This window comes from Danio aesculapii, chromosome 3 (assembly GCF_903798145.1).
Source record: "Danio aesculapii chromosome 3, fDanAes4.1, whole genome shotgun sequence".
Taxonomy (NCBI): domain Eukaryota; kingdom Metazoa; phylum Chordata; class Actinopteri; order Cypriniformes; family Danionidae; genus Danio; species Danio aesculapii.
This window is the reverse complement of record NC_079437.1, coordinates 34,188,081-34,208,075: the sequence shown is the minus strand read 5'-3', so window position 1 is coordinate 34,208,075 and position 19,995 is coordinate 34,188,081. Positions and strand designations below refer to the sequence as shown.

Genomic DNA, 19,995 nt, shown 5'->3' with positions numbered 1-19,995 from the left:
TCAGTGCCTACTCCTGCATCACTGCCCGCCAGATCACACGTCAAACTGACGAGGTGGCTCTGAGGATTACTCTGATGTCATGAAGTGCCAAGTTGTAAAAAAAACATCTTTGCATTGCCTTCCTTGTGATCCTAAAACTGTGTCTACGCTGGACGTGACTGTTGGACGAAAGAAACTGCTGCAATCCATTTCTCATTCATGTCAGAGGTAGCATGAGTGCTTGAAGTGTGGTTGAAACCGAAACACAGAACATCCAACCCAATCTAACATTTATCTTTTATGATGAATCTCTTTCAAATGAAAATTTATGAAGGTCAGCCCCTAAAGGCCACTTCACACAGAGCGTGATGTGATAAAGAAACGCAAATCTGCATCAAACTGTGCTTTCACACTGAACACCTAATGAATAATTGCCTTTGGCAAAATCAGAGCTGGACGTGAGGTGACTCTGACCACAACAACACACTTTTGTCAGCCTGCTCACTGTGACCCTCATTCTGATCTTCACGTTTTCCTTACACATGTATCTTCTTTTTTTGTTGATGTTTTTTTTTTCTTTTACATGTGGCTTTAACCTTGTCCGCTTTACAATATACAGCAGTATATTAATGCCACAATATGTAAGATTCTTTCATTAAAATTTACAAAAACCACTAGAACAGTGTTGTGTATTTAGTTGACTTACATTATCCCAAATGTTTCGAAGAATGTTAAAAATAAAATAAGCAGTATTGAGTAGTGACATAGAGCGTGTCCTGTGTGGTCATGCTAATGATGTCTTAGACTCTCAATTTCTTGTTTGGTTTTATAGAAAACTTGAAGACGCTTTAAAGGTCCCGTGAAATTTTAAATAATTATAATTATTTAAATAACTAAATAAACAAATAAATAAATAAATAAAGTAATTAATTAAAAATATAAAACGTTAAAATAAAACATTTTAGATCTTAGTTTCAGTCTGTTAGTTTTAAGAATATCTATTAGCTAGTGTGCTCCTAAACAGTCACAAAATTTGCATTTAAAAAATATAAAGGTGATATATTGTAAACATCCAAAGCTTCCATTTGTCACTTTCGCCTAAATCAATAAATGTCACCTCCTACTTCAGTTTCTCATCAAATTTTGACCAATCAAATGCTCTCTAGTATCTGTCATGCCCTGCCTCCTTCAAGATGCTTCTCATTTGCTTTTCATTTGATGTGCTTGAGCTCAACCACACTCACTGGCAGAGCTGTGATCAAACGATACACAATTGGCTGTTTTTTAAAGGGGAGGGGCTACTCTATGCTCCATGTTTCCACACTTCTATGTCAGATTGTGGTGGGCATCAAAATCACTGGGATTTGGGTCCTATTGTAACATTAGGAAATTTTAAAAAAGAGACTTATAGTGTTTATATCACTTTGATGACTGTAGACACACTATACCTACACACAGTTCTGCCCAAACAAAAGTTGATTTTCATCATAGGTGCCTTTTATGAATATTCATAATATTCAGAAACAAGACAAAACTGCTGGAAAAAAAGCATTTTGGGCAGTGCGGCTTTGAAGCGACATGAGCGCGAGTAAACGATGATGGATTTTTCTATTTGGGTGAAGTGTCTCTTTAACGAGGACAGTCTACTGTGACCTTTTTGAGTGACAGAAGTGCGAGCGCAGATATGACCCTGACCTCAAAACTGGTTACATCAACATCATCAGATCATCAGGAGATTGGAAGCTTCAATGCAAAGAGTATCACCTTTTTTTCTCCATAGACTTATAAACAGAGATTATAAACAGATTTATCCGGCATGAGCAAGGGATCTCCTGACCTGATTTTTTCTCTCATCACGTCCAGCTCTGTGGGGAGTGACGCCGGACTGGGCGACGTGATGTTTTGCCATATTAAATTAGATCGAGAAAACGCATTAGATACAAAGATTATGCTTTACGAAGAAGCTGAGGAATAACATGCGCTCTGTTCCTTAGAGAGCATGAAAGCTATTATTGCAATATTCACAAATGTTCAGAATCTATTTGTACATTGACCCAAATAAATAATTGTTTCCAAAAACGGTGATCTAACTAAGGTCTAATCTTGCTTTTATTTGGTATCCATAAAGCTACTGAGCTACTTTTTTTTTTTTTCAAATGTCTCTCTCTCTGTGTGTGCTTTTTTAAATGTCAAGGACAAACAGAATATGCAAGTGCTTATAAAATTGAGTAAGGAACGAGTATAAAAAATTGTGCTTATTTAGAAGTAGGCTCAGGCAGCCCATATGTAAAGTGTCAACATTGTGAAATCACATTATTGTCAGACACTAGTTGAATCATCTTTTATAGGAAAATAGAGATTGCTGATCATTAAAGGCTGATAATATAACAATTAATCAATACTTTTGTATATATCTTGTCATAAATAATTGAAAAAGAAAAAAAAATCAGTCATCACAACAGTCTGACAATATCATGGATATTAAAGTATACATCAGCACTGACCAAATTAATTTTGTTAGAACACATTGCTAGTTCTGTGGTGAACAATTCATCTGTGCATGTGTAGCAGAGGCCAACTGTGCAAGTAAACCTCACTCCTCTTAGCCAGCGACAGACGCCAGAGGACATGGTCTTTAGTCTCCTTGGTAGAGCAACCGACTCCCATGCGGAAAGTCGCCAGTTCCATCCCAGCTCAGGGAGGGTTGGGTAATGTAGGACCAGCAGGACATTGGACATTGGTGCCGTGACCCGGATAGTAGTGAGGTTTAGGGGGCTGAGTGTAGCAGAGGCCAGCTAGAAAGGTAAACCTCACTCCTCTGACCTCAAAAGGTGCTCTAGCGATAGACATTAGAGGCCATGGTCTTTAGCCTCCTTGTTAGAGCAACCGACTCCCATTCGAAGAGTCCCAGCTCGAAGCGGGTTGGGTGCAGTAGGATTGGTGTGGTTACACATATCATTAAAAAAGTTTGCCCTAAAATTGAAAGCAGAAGATGCACTTGCTGATTGTTTTCAGTTAAATTCTCAGATTACATCTGTCTGAGGCACTGGGCGTGGTTAACATACTTAACCACACCCCTCCAACAGTCAGTTTTGACAGGACAACAAACACAAATAGTGAGGAGGAGATGTCTGTTAGGTTGCATTACCTCTCCCGAAACCAATCAGCTCGCAGTAGAAAAAAACAAGCCCCACCCACAGTTTTCTCATGATATACATATGTCTAAAACTCTAAATATCTCAAAAAAAAATAATTGTGACAATTTCCGGTTCATGCAGACTTTCAGTGCGAGATTTGTTAAAGATTACATTTTGTTTAAATAAAAGTTATTAAGTTTAGGTAAGAGTTATTTTTCTGATGCTAAAAGGGAATTTAGACATCACAACATCACATATGCATAAAAAACAATTTATATTACATTTGAATATTTGTTAAAGATTACTACACTTGGATGGACAAACTCTGTCCTTGAGGGCCGGTCTTTAATTTAGTTCCAACCATAACTAAACACACTTGTCTATTGACCTTATTCTTCGATGTGGAAGTGCGCTCGTTTTTACGATTGTTTTAGAACTTCCGATTCAGTTGCCTATATGAGAGAAATGACTAGAAATAATAAACCGCAGAAAAAGGTCAAACTACTTGCTCTACAAGCAAGTGTTTGTATGACTATACTGACAAAGCAAAATCATATAAGAAGAAATTTTCAGTTTGCAACATCAAGCAGCAGAGCAAGCTGTTTTTAATATCTAAAAATGAATGGAAGTGAATGAGACTAGAAGTCTCATGCCAAAAATATTTCAATGGCTGTGACCGCTCGTATGCAAAGAATAAGGTGAATAGCTTTCTAGTGATCTTGAAGACACTGATTAGCATGTTCAGGTGTGTTATTAGAGTTAGGGCAAAACTCTGCAGGACACCGGTCCTCCAAGACCACGTTTGCACATGCCTGGTTTAACTGGATAAAAAATGGAAAACAAAAAAAAACTCAAATCTAAAGCCTAATGCAAAAGTGAATCCAGGCATCACTAAATCATATTTGAAGTACAAAAATGGATACTAAATTTGAGATGGGTAAATATTTAATTTATTCCAAATAAATAAAAACAGAAATTGAAAAAATCATTCACAACATCTATTCTAATGCTGAATTTGCTGAAAATGGATAATTTCTTGTTGTTAAATATCCCAATTACCCCAACTACTGTACATAAAAATAGGAAAATGAAAAAGAACTAAAAAAATACTTTTTCTAATGCAAAAAGTGAATTCAGACACACAACATCATATCTGCATTATAATAAACTGATATTTAACGTGATATTTTTTTTAAAGACAACATTTAACGTTATTGTAGGAAGGCAAATTATCATATGCATTTGTTTATATGGCAAAGCATAATTTTGGTATAAGATTGCAGAAGAATGGTTTGACTAGAAATGTACAGATTTTCACCATCATACTGATAACTTTTTAGTCATTCGGCAGAACTACAGTTCGAACCGCTGTACTTAAAAACCCATTCTTACATTATTATTAAATCATCAGTGAATTTAAACAGTAAGTATATTTTTAATTATTAAATCAAATATTTACTAATTTTAAGTAAATATTGATTAATAAGGTAATCAAAATGTTTTTAAATAGCGACTATGAACAATCACATAATAAACTAGCCATTATATATATATATATATATATATATATATATATATATATATATATATATATATATATATATATATATATATATATATATATATATATATATATACACATACACACACACACACGCATGCACGCACGCACACACCATAGAGAGATATCTATACCAGGGTTTCTGCTGGTTTCACAAGGTAAAATTGAAGACTTTTTAAGACCTTTTTAAGACTATGACGAATGAAATTTATAACTTATATAGGGCTGAACGCTAAAGATTTTTTTAATGGCCCATAAGGAAAAAGAATGTACTTGCCCTATCTAATATGATTTGCCTGTAATTCTAATTAGCTATTTCTTAGCTGCATATTTTAAATAATGTGTCAAAACAAGCAGACCCTAGTTATATAAATATATTTTCTGCAACATAACTATTAAACATAAAAAAACAACATTAAAAAAGTCTTTATAAACTAACTGTACACACAACAGAGTGTTATTCAGTTTATTTTATTCAGATGTATTTGTTGGTGATTGAATGTATTTGATAGATTGGGTATCTTTACACAAAGGATAATTAAGACCCGTTTAAAATTATTTTAGATCTACAGGACAATATTTCAAGGACGAATTTCATTTTTTAAGGCCTAAAATTTTGTTTTTGAAATTTAAGACATTTTCAGACCCCGTGGATACCCTGTATACATTAAAAATATCTGATACTGTCCGATATACAACATGATATGACATGCTTTCCTTTAAAAAAACAATTAAAAAGTCTGAGTTTATGTTAGAGGTCCTGTTGCATGCACATATATATTTTTAGCTGAACTCTCTCTGAATCCACTGTAAAAGTCAGCTGGGCGTTGTGAACGCTGACGCAAACACTCTCATATTGAGAGTGATATAGTGATTTTGCTGTAGCAATTGATGAGTGGTAGACAGATGGCACCCTCATCCTCAGGGATCTGTGCCAGATTTGGCTTTGGGTTCAATACAGTAATGAAAACACTCTCAAAGTGCTTTTTTAGGCATGACAGGGGACAAATATGCCAACCGAACACTGTAAAGTACAGTGCAAGGCTGAGCACTGAAGTTTGATGTTACATCATAATGAAAGTTGCATAAAGACTCACATATGGAAGCAGGATATTCATTTTAATGCTCCGAATATTAACACATTCCCATGGCTTTGCACGCTCCTGAGAATCTGTTCAATTTTCTAAATGAAGAGAAAGACATTAGGAAATGTTCTGTTTTATTCAGATTTGCTTACACCGTGTTTGTTTGTCCCCCTGAGCGTTAGTGCTGATGGGAGATGCTGAACATATATATTTAATCACAGTATAATGGTGAACTGCTTCTTTGGTTTGGCTAATTGTAGCACATAAATGCAATCACCTAAAACGTCAACCCACAATTATTGCTTAGTTTTTACATTTTAAAAGCTTTTTCATGTCCCGAGCTGCATTTATGCCTCTTAGGTTCACTATTTAACTGATTAAAAGCAGTAAAACCATCAGCAACACTGTGAAAGATTATCCTGTCTAAGTGAAAGGGGGTTTTAAGCATCAAAATAATAGACTCTATATATATACACATTACAAATATGTCCTGTTTATTTTTAATATATTCTTATCTGAGCAAAAATAATAATTTTCACACATTTTACCATGATTTACAGTAGACTAAAGGTTAATTAGAGTAACAGTTTATTTACCAAAAAACTTCTTAGGCATGTTTAGAGCAATAATCATTTGATTGTATATTTAAAGACTCTATTTAAGGGTCAGAGTGCAGCCCAAAATACTAATTAATTGTCGATTTAAATGTTTATTTTGTCACTATCCTTTAAACTACTTGGTTTTAAATGTCAACAGGACATATTTAATCATTTGAAATACTGTACAATACTGAGACCAGAACTGTGAGTATGAATGAGTTTATTGTAAGGTGATGTAGACAGGTAAATATGGCAACAAATGAAGTCTTTATCTTGCAGGTGGATGAGCAGTGGACCAAGATGGAATAAACAGAAGACTGATGGTGTGGAATGGACACAGAGGAGATCAGGAGACACACAACCAGGTGCACTCTCAGAAATAAAGGTGCACGAATTGTCACTGGGGTGGTACCTTTTCAAGAGGTACATATTTGTACTTAAAGGGTCCATATTTGTACCTCAAAAGTACACATTAGTACCTAAAAAATTTAAGAGGAACACTTTTGTTCTTTTTAGGTACTAATATGTACCCTAGATGTATTATTATGGACCTTTTAGGTACAATTCACCTTTATTTGTATAGCGCTTATACAATGTAGCTTGTGTCAAAGCAGCTTCACATAAAGGGTCATAGTAAATAGGAACAGTGTAGTTCAGTGTAGTTCAAGTACAAATGAGTACCAACCCCAGTGACAGCTCGCGTACCTTTATTTCTGAGAGTGTGGGAAACCACACTAGGAGGAGAGATGCAGACACTGTAGATAAACTGGACCACACAAGGTAAGATTGCTAATAGGTAGGCCCACACGGAATCTGCATGCACAGAAATCCAGATTTTTAGCCATTAATTGAGTCTATGTATTTACCTGTGTAAATGTGTAAATTTATATTTATTTAGTTTTTAATTTAATTTCACTAATATTATTGTGATATAATATCAATAATATTATTTACAATACAGATTGTAAAGTAATATTTTCTGTCTTTTAGTAGTTATATTATCTTAGAGACTTGCTTTGTTTACCAAAATAAGTGGATCTAATAGGATTTGCATTGTAAACATTAAATAAATATTAAAATGTATTATTTTTTATTTTTTTCCCCCAATTTCTGTTAGAGAGAAGATTTTTCAACATTTCTAAGCATAATAGTTTTAATAGCTCATTTCTAATCACTGATTTATTTTTTTCTTTGCCATGATGACAGTAAATAATATTTTACTAGATATTTTTAAGATACTTCTATACAGCTTAAAGTGACATTTGAAGGCTTAACTAGGTTAATTAGGTTAACTAGGCAGGTTAGTGTAATTAGGCATGTCATGGTTTGTTCTGTAGACAATCGAAAAATAACTATACAGTTGAAGTTAGAATTATTAGCCCCCCCCATCATTTGGGAAACATTTAAAAAATTAAAAAATAATAAAAATGAAAGGGGGGCTAATAATTCTGACTTCAACTGTATATTAAGTTTGTAGTTGTGATACTTACAAAATCATTCTGCATAAATTCTCAGCTTTTTTACAAAAAAATCAGAAATAGCAAAAAATTGGCAGATTCTGTCTGGCCCGACTAATAGCAATAAGAGTTTGTCCTTCTTGTGAAGCGGAGTGCAGGGTTTTTTATGAGTCTGGAGTGATGACTGGGGATGGCATGCAGGTGCGGGAGTGATTAGAACTCAGGTGATGGAGATCATGCTGATTGGCGTGACTGTGAGCGGGGTGAATAATGTAATTGGGAGTGGGAAGAACCTGGCCTTGCTGTGACAATAATATGACTCACTATGTCTATGATTGTTCTTAAATGATTATTGTACTTAAAATCATTGTTGTAGTTTTGATTTTCAGCATCATTTGATCCTTCATCATATAATAATAATAATTAATTCATTAATTCTACCCTTATTCATCAGGAGACCACAGCGGAATGAATCGCTAACTAATCTGTCATGTTTTACTCAGCGGATCCAGCCACAACCCAGTACTGGGAAACACCTATACACTCTTAAATTCACACACACTCATACACTATGGGCAATTTATTTAATCCAATTCACCTATAGTGTTTGGACTGTGGGGAAAACCGGAGCAACCGGAGGAGACACAGGAAGAACATGCAAAGTCCACACAGAAATGCCAACTGAACCAGCTGGGACTTGAACTAGCAACCTTCTTGCTGTGAGGCCACAGTGCTAACCACAGAGACAACATGTTGCCCATAAAATAATAATAATAATAATAATAATAATAATAATAATAATAATAATAGTAATATATTATTATAATAATAATATGTGGCGATGCAGTGGCGCAGTAGATAGTGCTCTCACCTCACAGCAAGAAGGTCGCTGGTTCGAGCCATGGCTAGGTCAGTTGGCGTTTCTGTATGGAGTTTGCATGTTCTCTCTGCGTTCATGTGGGTTTCCTCCAGGTGCTCCGGTTTCCCCCACAGTCCAGACATGCTGTACAGGTGGATTGGGTAGGCTAAATTGTTTGTAATGTATGAGTGTGAATGAGTGTGTATGGATGTTTTCCTCCAGAGATGGGTTGCGGCTGAAAGGACATCCACTACGTAAAACATGTGCTGGATAAGATTCCGCTGTGGCGATCTCAGATTAATAAAGGGACTAAGCTGAAAAGAAAATGAATGAATGAATGATATATTATGTAAGACTAAAATGTAATAATCATAATAATAATATATAATAGTAATATATAATAATAATAATAATAAAAAATAGTTATTATTATTATTATTATTATTATTATTATTATTATTATTATTATTATTATTATTATTATTATCATCAGTGTAAAAAATACCCTACTTTTTACTTTTAATTTGTAAATTGTATTTTTTTCTGTAAGGAATATTTGATTAATAGTATTTTTTTACTATAACTTTGTGCTTGATTTATTTAACGCATGCTTTCTGACTAAAAGTAACAAACTCTTTTAAACAAAACTTACTGACCCCAAACTTTTGAACGCAAAATAAACTCACACTCACTTTCTCTCTGATTCTGCTTGCAAAATTTAACACATGTTGTTTTTACGTAAGCCTAGATGAGTTTTCAACATGCATTTCAAAGCAGAACATCTTTTATATCAGCTTCGGGAACTCTCAGGAGAACAGAAGAGATGTTCTCATGCAATTAACAATGTGGAAACAACCAGCCACAGCTATACAAGCATATAATGAGCCCATGCCAAAAAAACAAGATGGAAAATATTCATTCATGAATATGCACGCTTTAAAAAACATCTCACTGGTGCGAATGGAAGCCCATGACTGAATATAGCCAATACATGTCAATCATGAGGCTACATGAGACATTGCATTCAACTGATAGGACAAAGTTGCATAACGAAAAAGAGTTTCATCCTCCTTAACTTTTAATTGTAAGATATGAAAGTTAATTTGTGTGTCTGACATGATCAGAGTGACTAAGGGTTACATTTTATTCTGGTTGTAAGCATTATGAATTAATCATAAAGGCATTTAAAACTCATGTGTGTGTAATCTTTTCTTATTATTGGAGCGTAATAAGCAGCGGCAGCTATAAGAAGCCAATTTGTAAAGCTGATTTAGCTGCAAAGTGTATAAACTGTCTCTGAAGTCAGTCCAGTGATTGCAAAACACTATTTTGTTAGATCATCCAATCACAATCCATTAACCAGTGGGTAAACCAATGACATCAGTTAGGGGGTGGGATTCTTTTAGTCTGACCAAAGGAAAACCATGATACTAATTGTTTTTTGGTAACACTTTTCTTGAAGGGGTGTTCATAAGACTGTAATGACACCTTTATAATCATTACATGACACATTAATTTAAAGTAGATATTATGCATGCTTATGACAAATGCCATTAAATGTCATTCGCACTGTTATGTCTTTTTAAATGCAAAGATCACATTGCTTGAAGCGTCTTTGTTATGACAACTTAACATAAGCAAATACCAACCCAGGCTCATTCTGAAAACGTACCTCCACGGACGTTTCTGGAGACCGCCAAATACGTCCCGGCGGCACGTTTTTCTGCAGTTTTTGTTTTCGCAATACGCCAGAGGTCGCAGTGTACACTTTTCGAGATCTCAAGTTTCCCTCACGAGTGCCATTCGTGCCTGCTGTTCTCGCGTAATCCCACTAGAGGCCGCTGTCCACTCACTTTTTGACAGACTTTCTGACTGACTGAGCGAACGATCGGCTGACCCACGCTCCCCTTTCCCTAAACCAAACCTATTTTATCGATTGCTTTTAAAAATACTATTGGTTGGGTTTAGGGAAGGGGGAGGGTGGGGGCATCGGTCAGTTAATCAGTCAGTCAGTCATTTGTCAGCGCCTCTGGTAGATTTACATGAGAACAGCAGTACACTTTTTCAGATCTCAAATTACTCTTGCGAGTGCCGTTCGCGCCTGCTGTTCATGCATAAATCCACCAGAGGCCACTGTTGACTGACTGGCTGACTGACTGACTGACTGACTGACTGACTGACTGACTGACCGATCAACTGACTGATCGACTGACCCACCCTCCTCCTTTCCTAAACTCAACCAATAGTGTTTTCTAAGGCACCAATTGACCCGACCACCCCTTTCCCTAAACCCAACCAACAGTTTCAAAAAAAGAAATCCAGAAAAAGAAAAGCCCTTGTCTGATTTTTACAAAGTTTTTCAGATATTACCACATTCTCACCCTGCTATTTACTTGTTTCTTTTATTTTTTGGCTTCTGTTTTTGTCTTACCTGCTTTCTGGAACCATTCTTTACCGGACTCAAACCCTGTTGTGGTCAACTCCTCTCTGTGTCTCAAGTCTGTCGACGTACATGGCAAGCTACCAGACAAACTGGTAACAGCGTGAAAGTCATCCATGCGAAGGTAAGTGGTCAGCTGGTAGGCTCGAAACGGCGTCATACAACCCTGTAGCATTCGTTTTAAGGATGTAATGCAGCATACGTACTTCTGGCTACATAATCCAGAATTGTATATAGGGCTACGTATTCAGAATGAGCCTATGTTGCAACAATGACATAACTGAGGTAATGATAAGAATGCATAAAATCACATTTATGACATGTGTCATGATTTTTAAAGATTTTACGACAGTGTTATGAGCACCCCCTTCAAGTAAAGTGTTTCCATTTTACTTGAAGGTGAAGAAATGGCACTTCATTCAAGCTAATGTATGTCTGGCAGATTACACATCAGGCTTAGCTGCATATTCTTTGACAAGTGTCACAAGCGCTTAAGGCAAACACTAAAGTTAAAAAGATTACTACTAAACCGTCGCCTTTAGTATTCTCAAACCATTTGGACAAGCAAAAGGATGTTTTTGAGATGAATCCAACATGTCTGGGAAACGGATGACGCTCGCTCTTTCAATGCTTTCTCATCTTCTTTCTTTCACAGTCCTTTTTAAGTCTCAAGGACATTTGCACAATATAAATCCAGAGAGTTTTTCTGCCTCCTAGAACGCTTAATAAAGAGGTAAATTTATGTGTAATACATATATTTATGAGTTGCTATAGGGCTTTCTTGATATCCCCTACAACTATGATTGATGGTGCACCACATTCCGTCCTTGTAAGCAGATCAAGCATTAATTTTTTTGGAAATATAAAGACGTTTCTTCATTCTATGGTTCTGTCCCTTATAGATATCTTTTTATTAAAAGTTTTTAAGCATACTGGATATGAAATACCATTATAGCCCTTGTCAGTGTTCAAAGGACTTCTTTGCTGGTTACATACATTACCCTGACTGACTACATAATTAAGTACTTCGTATAAAACTCATAAAGAGTCTCAGACCTCTGCTTCAATAGTAAGCATTAATCAGTTGAGACCACAAGCTGTAAAAATAGATTAAGCTATAACCAGGCCCACACGGGATCTGTGCCCGCCGAACAAGATATGTGGAAAATTAATTCATCCAGCGCTCACAGTGTTCTGCTCTTGCAGGCTCAACTCTTAAATATTTTGACTAATTTGACTATGATGACAATGTCGGATTCCATTCCTGCAGAATTCTGCAGATTCTGTGGCAGAAAATGCTCAGAGAGGTATTTAAAAGCATAAACAATATGAGCCAATGTTTCTGAACATATCTGATACTCAGATACTCACAAGGACTACAGTAATATTTAGGATTTTATTGCCATTTACATAACAATTTTAATAATAATAATTTACGATGTGACATACAAAGCTGAATCCTTCAGAAATTCGAATGTTGATTGATCAGTCGATTTATTATTAGTATTTTTCTGTGAAAGCATGTTCAAAACACATTTGAAATCTATATAAAGTTGAAGTCGGAATTATTAGCTCCCCTGAATTATTCGCCTAATTTCTGTTTAACAGAGAGAAGATTTCTTCAACATTTCTAAACATAATAGTTTTAATAACTCATCTCTAATAACTGATTTATTTTATCTTTGTCATGATGACAGTAAATAATATTTTACTAGATATTTTTCAAGATACTTACATAGCTTAAAGTGACATTTAAAGGCTTAACTAGGTTAATTAGTGCTTTTATTCTAGCCGAAATAAAACAAATAAGACTTTCTCCAGAGGAAAAAAATATTATCAGATATACTTTGAAAATTTCCTTGCTCTGTTAAACATCATTTGGGAAATATTAAAAAAAAGAAAATAAAACTCAAAGGGGGGCTAATAAATGTATATAAAAAAATTGATTTCTTAGTACCTTTTGATGAATTTGCTAAATACAATGACCTTCTTTAAAACAACTGGTAACACTTTCTATGAAGCCACCTCATAAATAATAATAACAGCAGTATGTTAAAAAAGTATTATTTATGCATTATGATGGATGAATAATGCATAAATGCATGAATACTTGTTTATATTGTATATTTAAATGTATCCCTGCTTATTTTCAGAACAATAACAAAAAATAAGTAATAAATTGTGCAAAAATAACAACACTAATTAGATGTGCTTTTATTATAAACTTCTAAATATAACTGAAAGTATTTCATAAAATGAGATTGAACTTTATGTTTTGGTACTGATAAAAATGACAAAGTAATGATTAAAATAATTTGCATTATGACTTACCTCATGTGAAGTTTATTATAACCACTTCATGATATCTTATGGCTGGAAACATCTTTTGTTTCTTTACTAAAAGCTCACAACTGTCACTCATAAATATTGCACATAACACTTTAGAACAGGGAGCACATATTTATTATTAACTGTGACATTTTCCTCAATAAATTGCAAATGTACTGCTTTATTTCATTATTAATAGTTAGTGATTAAGTTGTTGTACTGTAGCATGCAAGTAATTTAAGCATTAAGTTAAAGGACATAGAATATGGTCATACAGCAAAAACATTAATAAGTGTGAATAAACCACAAAAATGTAAGCTAACAATTAATTAGCTAAAAGAATTTATCCCATACTAAATTGTTACCTATAAAGACCACTTAATAAAGCTTTTAATATGATTAAAAAACTTTGCTTTTGCCACTTTAAGCAGTAAAATACTGTTGCAGATCTTTAAAAAACAATTCAAAGATATTAAACTGTGGGATATATGATGCAAATCCATTTTATCTTGCATAAAAATATTCATTCATTCATTCATTTTCCTTCAGCCGCAGACCAGTACTGGGAAACACCCACACGCTCATACACCACGAACAATTTAATTCATCCAATTCACCTATAGCATGTCTTTAGACTGTGGGGGAAACTGGAGCACCCTACAGAAACACACAAGAACATGGGGAGAACATGCAAACTCCACACAGAAATGCCAACTGGCCCAGCTGGGGCTTGAACCAGCGACCTTCTTGCTGTGAGGCAACAGTGCTACACTGAGCCACCGTGCCGCTGCATAAAAAAATTATGTTCAGTATTTTTACTATCATCAAAATTATTCATAAGATGATACAAACACATTTTAATGTTGTTTATACAGTATTTTGCAAGCATCATGATACATTAAGAGTACTGTTGCATTATAAATGCAGGCTTCAAGTGTTACTATGTCACAGGGGCAGATTTAGGGATTTTGGGGCCCTAAGCAAATCTAGCCATGAGGCCCAAAAGTTTTAAAATGCACATTTTGTACTTTATTTGCTGTTTCTTATATTACTCGATGTCCTTTTCTACATTTTATCCTAATGCAAAATAATAATAACATGTAAAGCATTAGCATGACAGTGGCACAGTGGGTAGCACAATTGACTCAAAGCAAGAAGGTCGCAGGTTTGAGCTTCGGCTGGGTTAGTTGGGATTTCTGTGTGGAGTTTGCATGTTCTCCCCATGTTGGCGTGTTGGGTTTTCTCCAAATGCTCTGGTTTACCCCACAAGTCCAAAGACATGCGCTATAGGTGAATTGGGTAAGCTAAATTGTCCGTAGTGTATGTGTGTGAATGACTGTGTATGGATGTTTCCCAGTGATGGGTTGGAGCTGGAAGGGCATCCGCTGAGTAAAAAACATATGCTGGATAAGTTGGCGGTTCCTTCCGCTGTGGCAATCCCAGATTAATAAAGGGACTAAACAAAAATGAATGTATGAATGTAAAGCGTCTTGTAACAGCTTGTAAAACTTTTGATTTAATTTCTTAAAATGAATTCACAACTAAAAGTAGTAAATGAACTATTTCCTTTTTAAAACTAAATCTTTACTGATTTGACTGCTGAACTGGTCCAAGATTGAGGGTGGGGGACACAAATTAAAATTTTTAGACCCTTGACATACAAAATATGATTAAAAAAACGATGTTTTATGGGTAAATTTAATAAACAATATAATTCATAGATATAATTTATAATTCTATGTATTTATTTGGGGGTCCTCAGATTTCCTAGGGCCATAAGCAGCCGCTTACCTCACTTATTGGTTAAATCCGCTCCTACTTCCCTGTGTCAGGGAAACTTCAAACAATCATTTGTTTTACAGAAATTTCCATTCAGTGACACCCAAAACTTCCACACCTCAGCTTTACAGTTCACCTTCAAAAAACTCTGTTTTCCATGCATAATACAACAACCTTGAAAGCATCAATGTAAGTTTTGAAATGCAAGCACTTTAAACCTCCCAATTAAGCCCTCGATTATAATGCAGCATGTGCAAAGTACTGTTAAATACCCTTTCACACTCTTCTGAGCAAAATCCACCTCCTTCTCACCGCATATATATACATTAAACGTGTGAATCAAACAGAATCAAATTCAGTGGCACCCTGGAGTTTCATCTGCTATAAGTCAACAGGCAAATCCTCTGCGAATAAAGCAGGTGATCCACGCATATCTTACCGAGGCAGCGTGACTCTCGACAAGACACATTCGGCATAGTCTCACACTGTTTTCTTTTCTTTTTTGGAAAGGCTTACCTGGTATAAAGCTCCCCTGGACAACATCTTTGTATGCCCACCAACCATCGTGCAGCTTTGATGACACTGGCTGTGCTGCGGAAAGAGAAGAGATTCACACATCACTCACCCACGGCTCTTTGAAAATACAGTCACACCTGTAATAGACCCCAGCTCCCCGCGGAGACAACTTTCTGCTGTCAAATGAGTGCATGAAGCTGTCTCTTATGCTTCAAGGTGCATTTTTTAAAAAAAATAAAAATATATATCGGAGCATGCAAATTGAAAAAATCAACATTTGCCTAACGCGCCGCTTAATTGCGTGCAAATAAAAAAATATATGCGCATTTGTGTGTGTTATGACGACAGATGCATCCTGGATCTGTGCTCTGGGCCCTGTCGGCGGAGCTGAAAGTAGGTCACAGAGGCAGCAGACTCCAGCATTCAGAATTCACTCTGTTATCTCACATCACTATTCCCCTCACCTCTCTCCCTCTGGCTTCGGGCTGCGGCTTGCATCATATCCACTGCCAAGTCAAGCACTCAGGGCTGCTCTTTAATACACCACACCACGGCTCTACTCTCAAGCCAGGTCGCTTTGATGTGCCCGTCATGAGCGGGGTGGAGGATTGCAGCCCAATTTGCTTCCACCCCAATTTATCGACATCTGTATCTGAGATATGAGAAAGCTGGCACTCTTACATGAGTCGCTGCAGTACCTCTGAGCATCGAGAGGCATGGATTTGCAGTAAGCGCAGGTGCTGAGATTCATACGGCGAGAGATTCAGGAAATGCTGACACTCGAATGGCGTCCCGCTACCAATATATCCTCTCAGTTGTGCGAGGCTCCCTGTGTGCACTGTGGGATATCGAACGGAACATAAAAAGCCGCTTACATTACTTTACACCACAAGTTTTTGACATGCTTGAGTCACTTTGATATTATTGGTCGGAATGAGGAAACTAAACCTGGTTTTAAACCAGGTGGTTTGAGGGTTTTTATTTCTTTTATCTCGCAGACGTCGTCCACACTCAGGGTTCCTACTCAAGGCCAAACTTCAAATTTCCCTGACTAAAAGGCTGAATTTTCATGACCTATAATGAACAAAAAAACAGCCACAGACAGTATTTAAACAGCCTGTAACCAGTGGTGTAAAGTAACAAATTACAAATATTCAAACTACTGTAATTGAGACGTTTTTCACAGGAATTGCAATTTACTAAGTAGTTTTAAAGATGTGTACTTTTACTTTCCCTTGAGTATATTTTTAGTGCAGTATTGGTACTTTTACTCCACTACTTTCCTTCAACCTGCAGTAATAATTTTTTTCTTGTCTATGGGGATTAGAAAAATCTGCCCTGTGATTCTTGTCCAATCAAATTGCACATAGAAGGTAAATCACATCATAATGAACTACCTCAAGACATGGGCGATTTCTAAATACAGTAAATTATTTGCAAGCATTAAAAGTTTCCAAGAAGGTGTCCAAAATCTTTACACACATTAACCAAGATACTGTTTTGATGCAGGTCACTGATGAGAAGATGTTGGATGTTTACTGTATGATGACCAAAAAGGCCTTAAACACCCAGCAGGCACAAGACGTCAACATGACACCAGATTGATGTTATACCTCAACATCGTGGGGATGTTACATTTTGTTTGGAAATGAAAATCGGGTTGATGTCAGAACTCAACATCAGGCCGACGTCAATGTCCAACCAAAAATCAACCAAATATCAACGTCTAATGATGTTACAGCTTGACGTTGTGTGGACGGTACCACTTTGACGTCTATCAGATGGTGGATTTTGGTTGCCATACCTGATGAATAAATGTCAGTATTTGATGTCAATATGACGTTGGATTTTAGTCACTTTCTAAAAACCTAAAATCAACCATATATCAACGTCATTTGACATCGTTATTGGACATCAAAATAATGTTCTAGACGTTGGCTAAACATCGAATTTTGGTCACCTGATGTCACAACTCAAATCTAACCTAATATTAACGTCTTATGACATTGTGTGCCTGTTGGGCAATAACTAAATGCATTATAGAATGTTATGTTTACACACATCCACGAATTACATGTAAATGCATCAGCTTTTCACAGTGTAATACTCACTACTTTTGAGTACTTAATATTTACAAAAGATACTTTTACTCTACTTGCACTACATTTTTGGGCAAGTAAAGGTACTTTTACCTAAGAAAAAATTTCAGTCCTCTTTCCACTACTGCTGGTCACAATATCTTACTTCCGTGAAAGGAATAAAATGCCACTGAATTAACCCTTTAACTGCCCCACCAAGAAGTTTTTTTTCTTTCTTAACTCTTAATGTCGCTATAGTTAACACACTCAATGCATCCCATAATTTCTAAAATATCAACCTCTACTAAATGGTTGATATGTCGGTTTATGGTAAATGCACTGAAATTAATACATATACTGAAAAACTAGAAAATATGAAGTATAAGACTAATTTATTGAAAAACAATCAAAATAAAAAATTTTTGAATGCCAAACCTAATTTTTTGAAGTATGTCATACTGTAAAATATTTCAGATTCTCATTTAACATGTTTTTTTGTTTGTTTGTTTTTTTACAATAAAACCAATATCAAGTGTAGTTGTGCAAACAGGATTATGTTTGTTTGATTATTTTGTAAACCAACAACGCTGTGTGTGTAAACCATTGTTTAAAACAGTCATTCTTTAAATGACTTTAAAAGCAAGAAGGTCGCTGGTTCGAGCCTTGGCGGGATCAGTTGGCGTTTCTGTGTGGAGTTTGCATGTTCGCCCCATGTTCGCATGGGTTTCCTTTAGGTGCTCCGGTTTCCACCACAAGTCCAAAGACATGTCCTATAGGTGAATTGGGTAGGCTAAATTGTCTGTAGTGTCTGTGTGTGAATGAGAGTGTATGGGTGTTTCCCAGTGATGGGTTGCAGCTGGAAGTCATTATTTAGAACAGTAAAAACATGGTTAACCATTTGGTAGAGCAGACACGGTATTAAAATTGCATTTGGATAGATGGAAGGTACAATTTCAAACAATGAACAAAAATTGCTGATGTTCCATGTCTTTGATCAAAATAATAATATTTTAAAAAATTTCAATGACCTGTTCAAACATATGAGGGCTTTTCTGTACAGACCCTTCATGCTTATAGAGCCCACTCTTTGAAGATCTAACTTGTTTTTGTGTTTTATAGATGCCCATCCCCTAGAGGAAGGATGACGTCAAAACCAGGACTGCCAAAACAAACTGGAAACTTCAATGGTGTTGAAAAACCTCGCAGACTCTAGATGAGCTTTACTCTGAGGCTCATGACTCACTGACAACTTCTCTGCATCGATTTTTCATACTCTCCTCTAGCATTTGGTTGTTGTCTTTTAAGTGTCGCTATTTTATTTTTCCAAGTGATGAAAAGCAGTTTATTGTTTGAAATTACAATACAATGTTTGTACTCATTAGAAACAGATCAGGTTTGAGGAAAAAAATGGCCAAAGATGAAAAGCACTGTGGATTCTGATGAAACAAAAGCTGTCGAAACTAGCCGTAAGCCCACTGGATGCACAATACCAAGTTTCATTCTCGTCTGATGTCTGCATTTTTCTCTTCAAAGTTAGAAGGATAAAGTGTTTTTATACTCATTTAAAATGTAATTGATATCTTTTAATCACAAGTTCTTCAATGCAGGTGTGCATTTTTTTTGTCTTCGGGTAGCTTCATTCCATGTTGTAATTACAAGATTCTACCTTCATTATCAAGCTCATAATTATACCTTGTGAACTGGGAATTTATTATGTTTAGGCATTGATAATGTTGCCATAAAATGTACACCTGTACAACATGTATACCAACTCAGCATCTGAAAACATGAACATCTCTGAGCATCCAACATCAATTGCCAACCACTTGCTGTAATCTTGAAATTCAGTAATGACATGATGAATGTAGCATTGCGTAGTTTATTGTTGTTTGTATTTTTTGTATATGGAATTTTTATGTTATAATTCTGTTCTTTTCTAACTGAGAAACAATGGTGCAGTATAGTGATCACAACTAATACAATTAATAGCGCAAAATAATTCAACTTGCATGCTCTTAGTACATTCTATGTGTGGCCTACCCAATTCACCTATACTACATGTCTTTGGACTGTGGGGTAAACTGGAGCACCCGGAGGAAACTCACGGGAACACAGGGAGAACATGCAAACTCCACACAGAAATGCCAGCTGACTCGAACCAGCGACCTTCTTGCTGT

At 35.8% G+C, this 19,995-nt stretch overlaps 1 protein-coding gene across 2 annotated transcripts in view; it reads right to left on the bottom strand.

Annotated features, from left to right (window-relative positions):
* ca10b (carbonic anhydrase Xb) overlaps positions 1-19,995 on the bottom strand; it is a 57,545-nt gene that overhangs the window by 34,231 nt on the left and 3,319 nt on the right. For both annotated transcript variants that reach the window (XM_056453814.1, XM_056453813.1), the window contains exon 2: positions 15,741-15,815. In XM_056453814.1, coding sequence (XP_056309789.1) covers positions 15,741-15,815 — 75 coding nt within the window. The remainder of the gene's footprint in view (positions 1-15,740; positions 15,816-19,995) is intronic.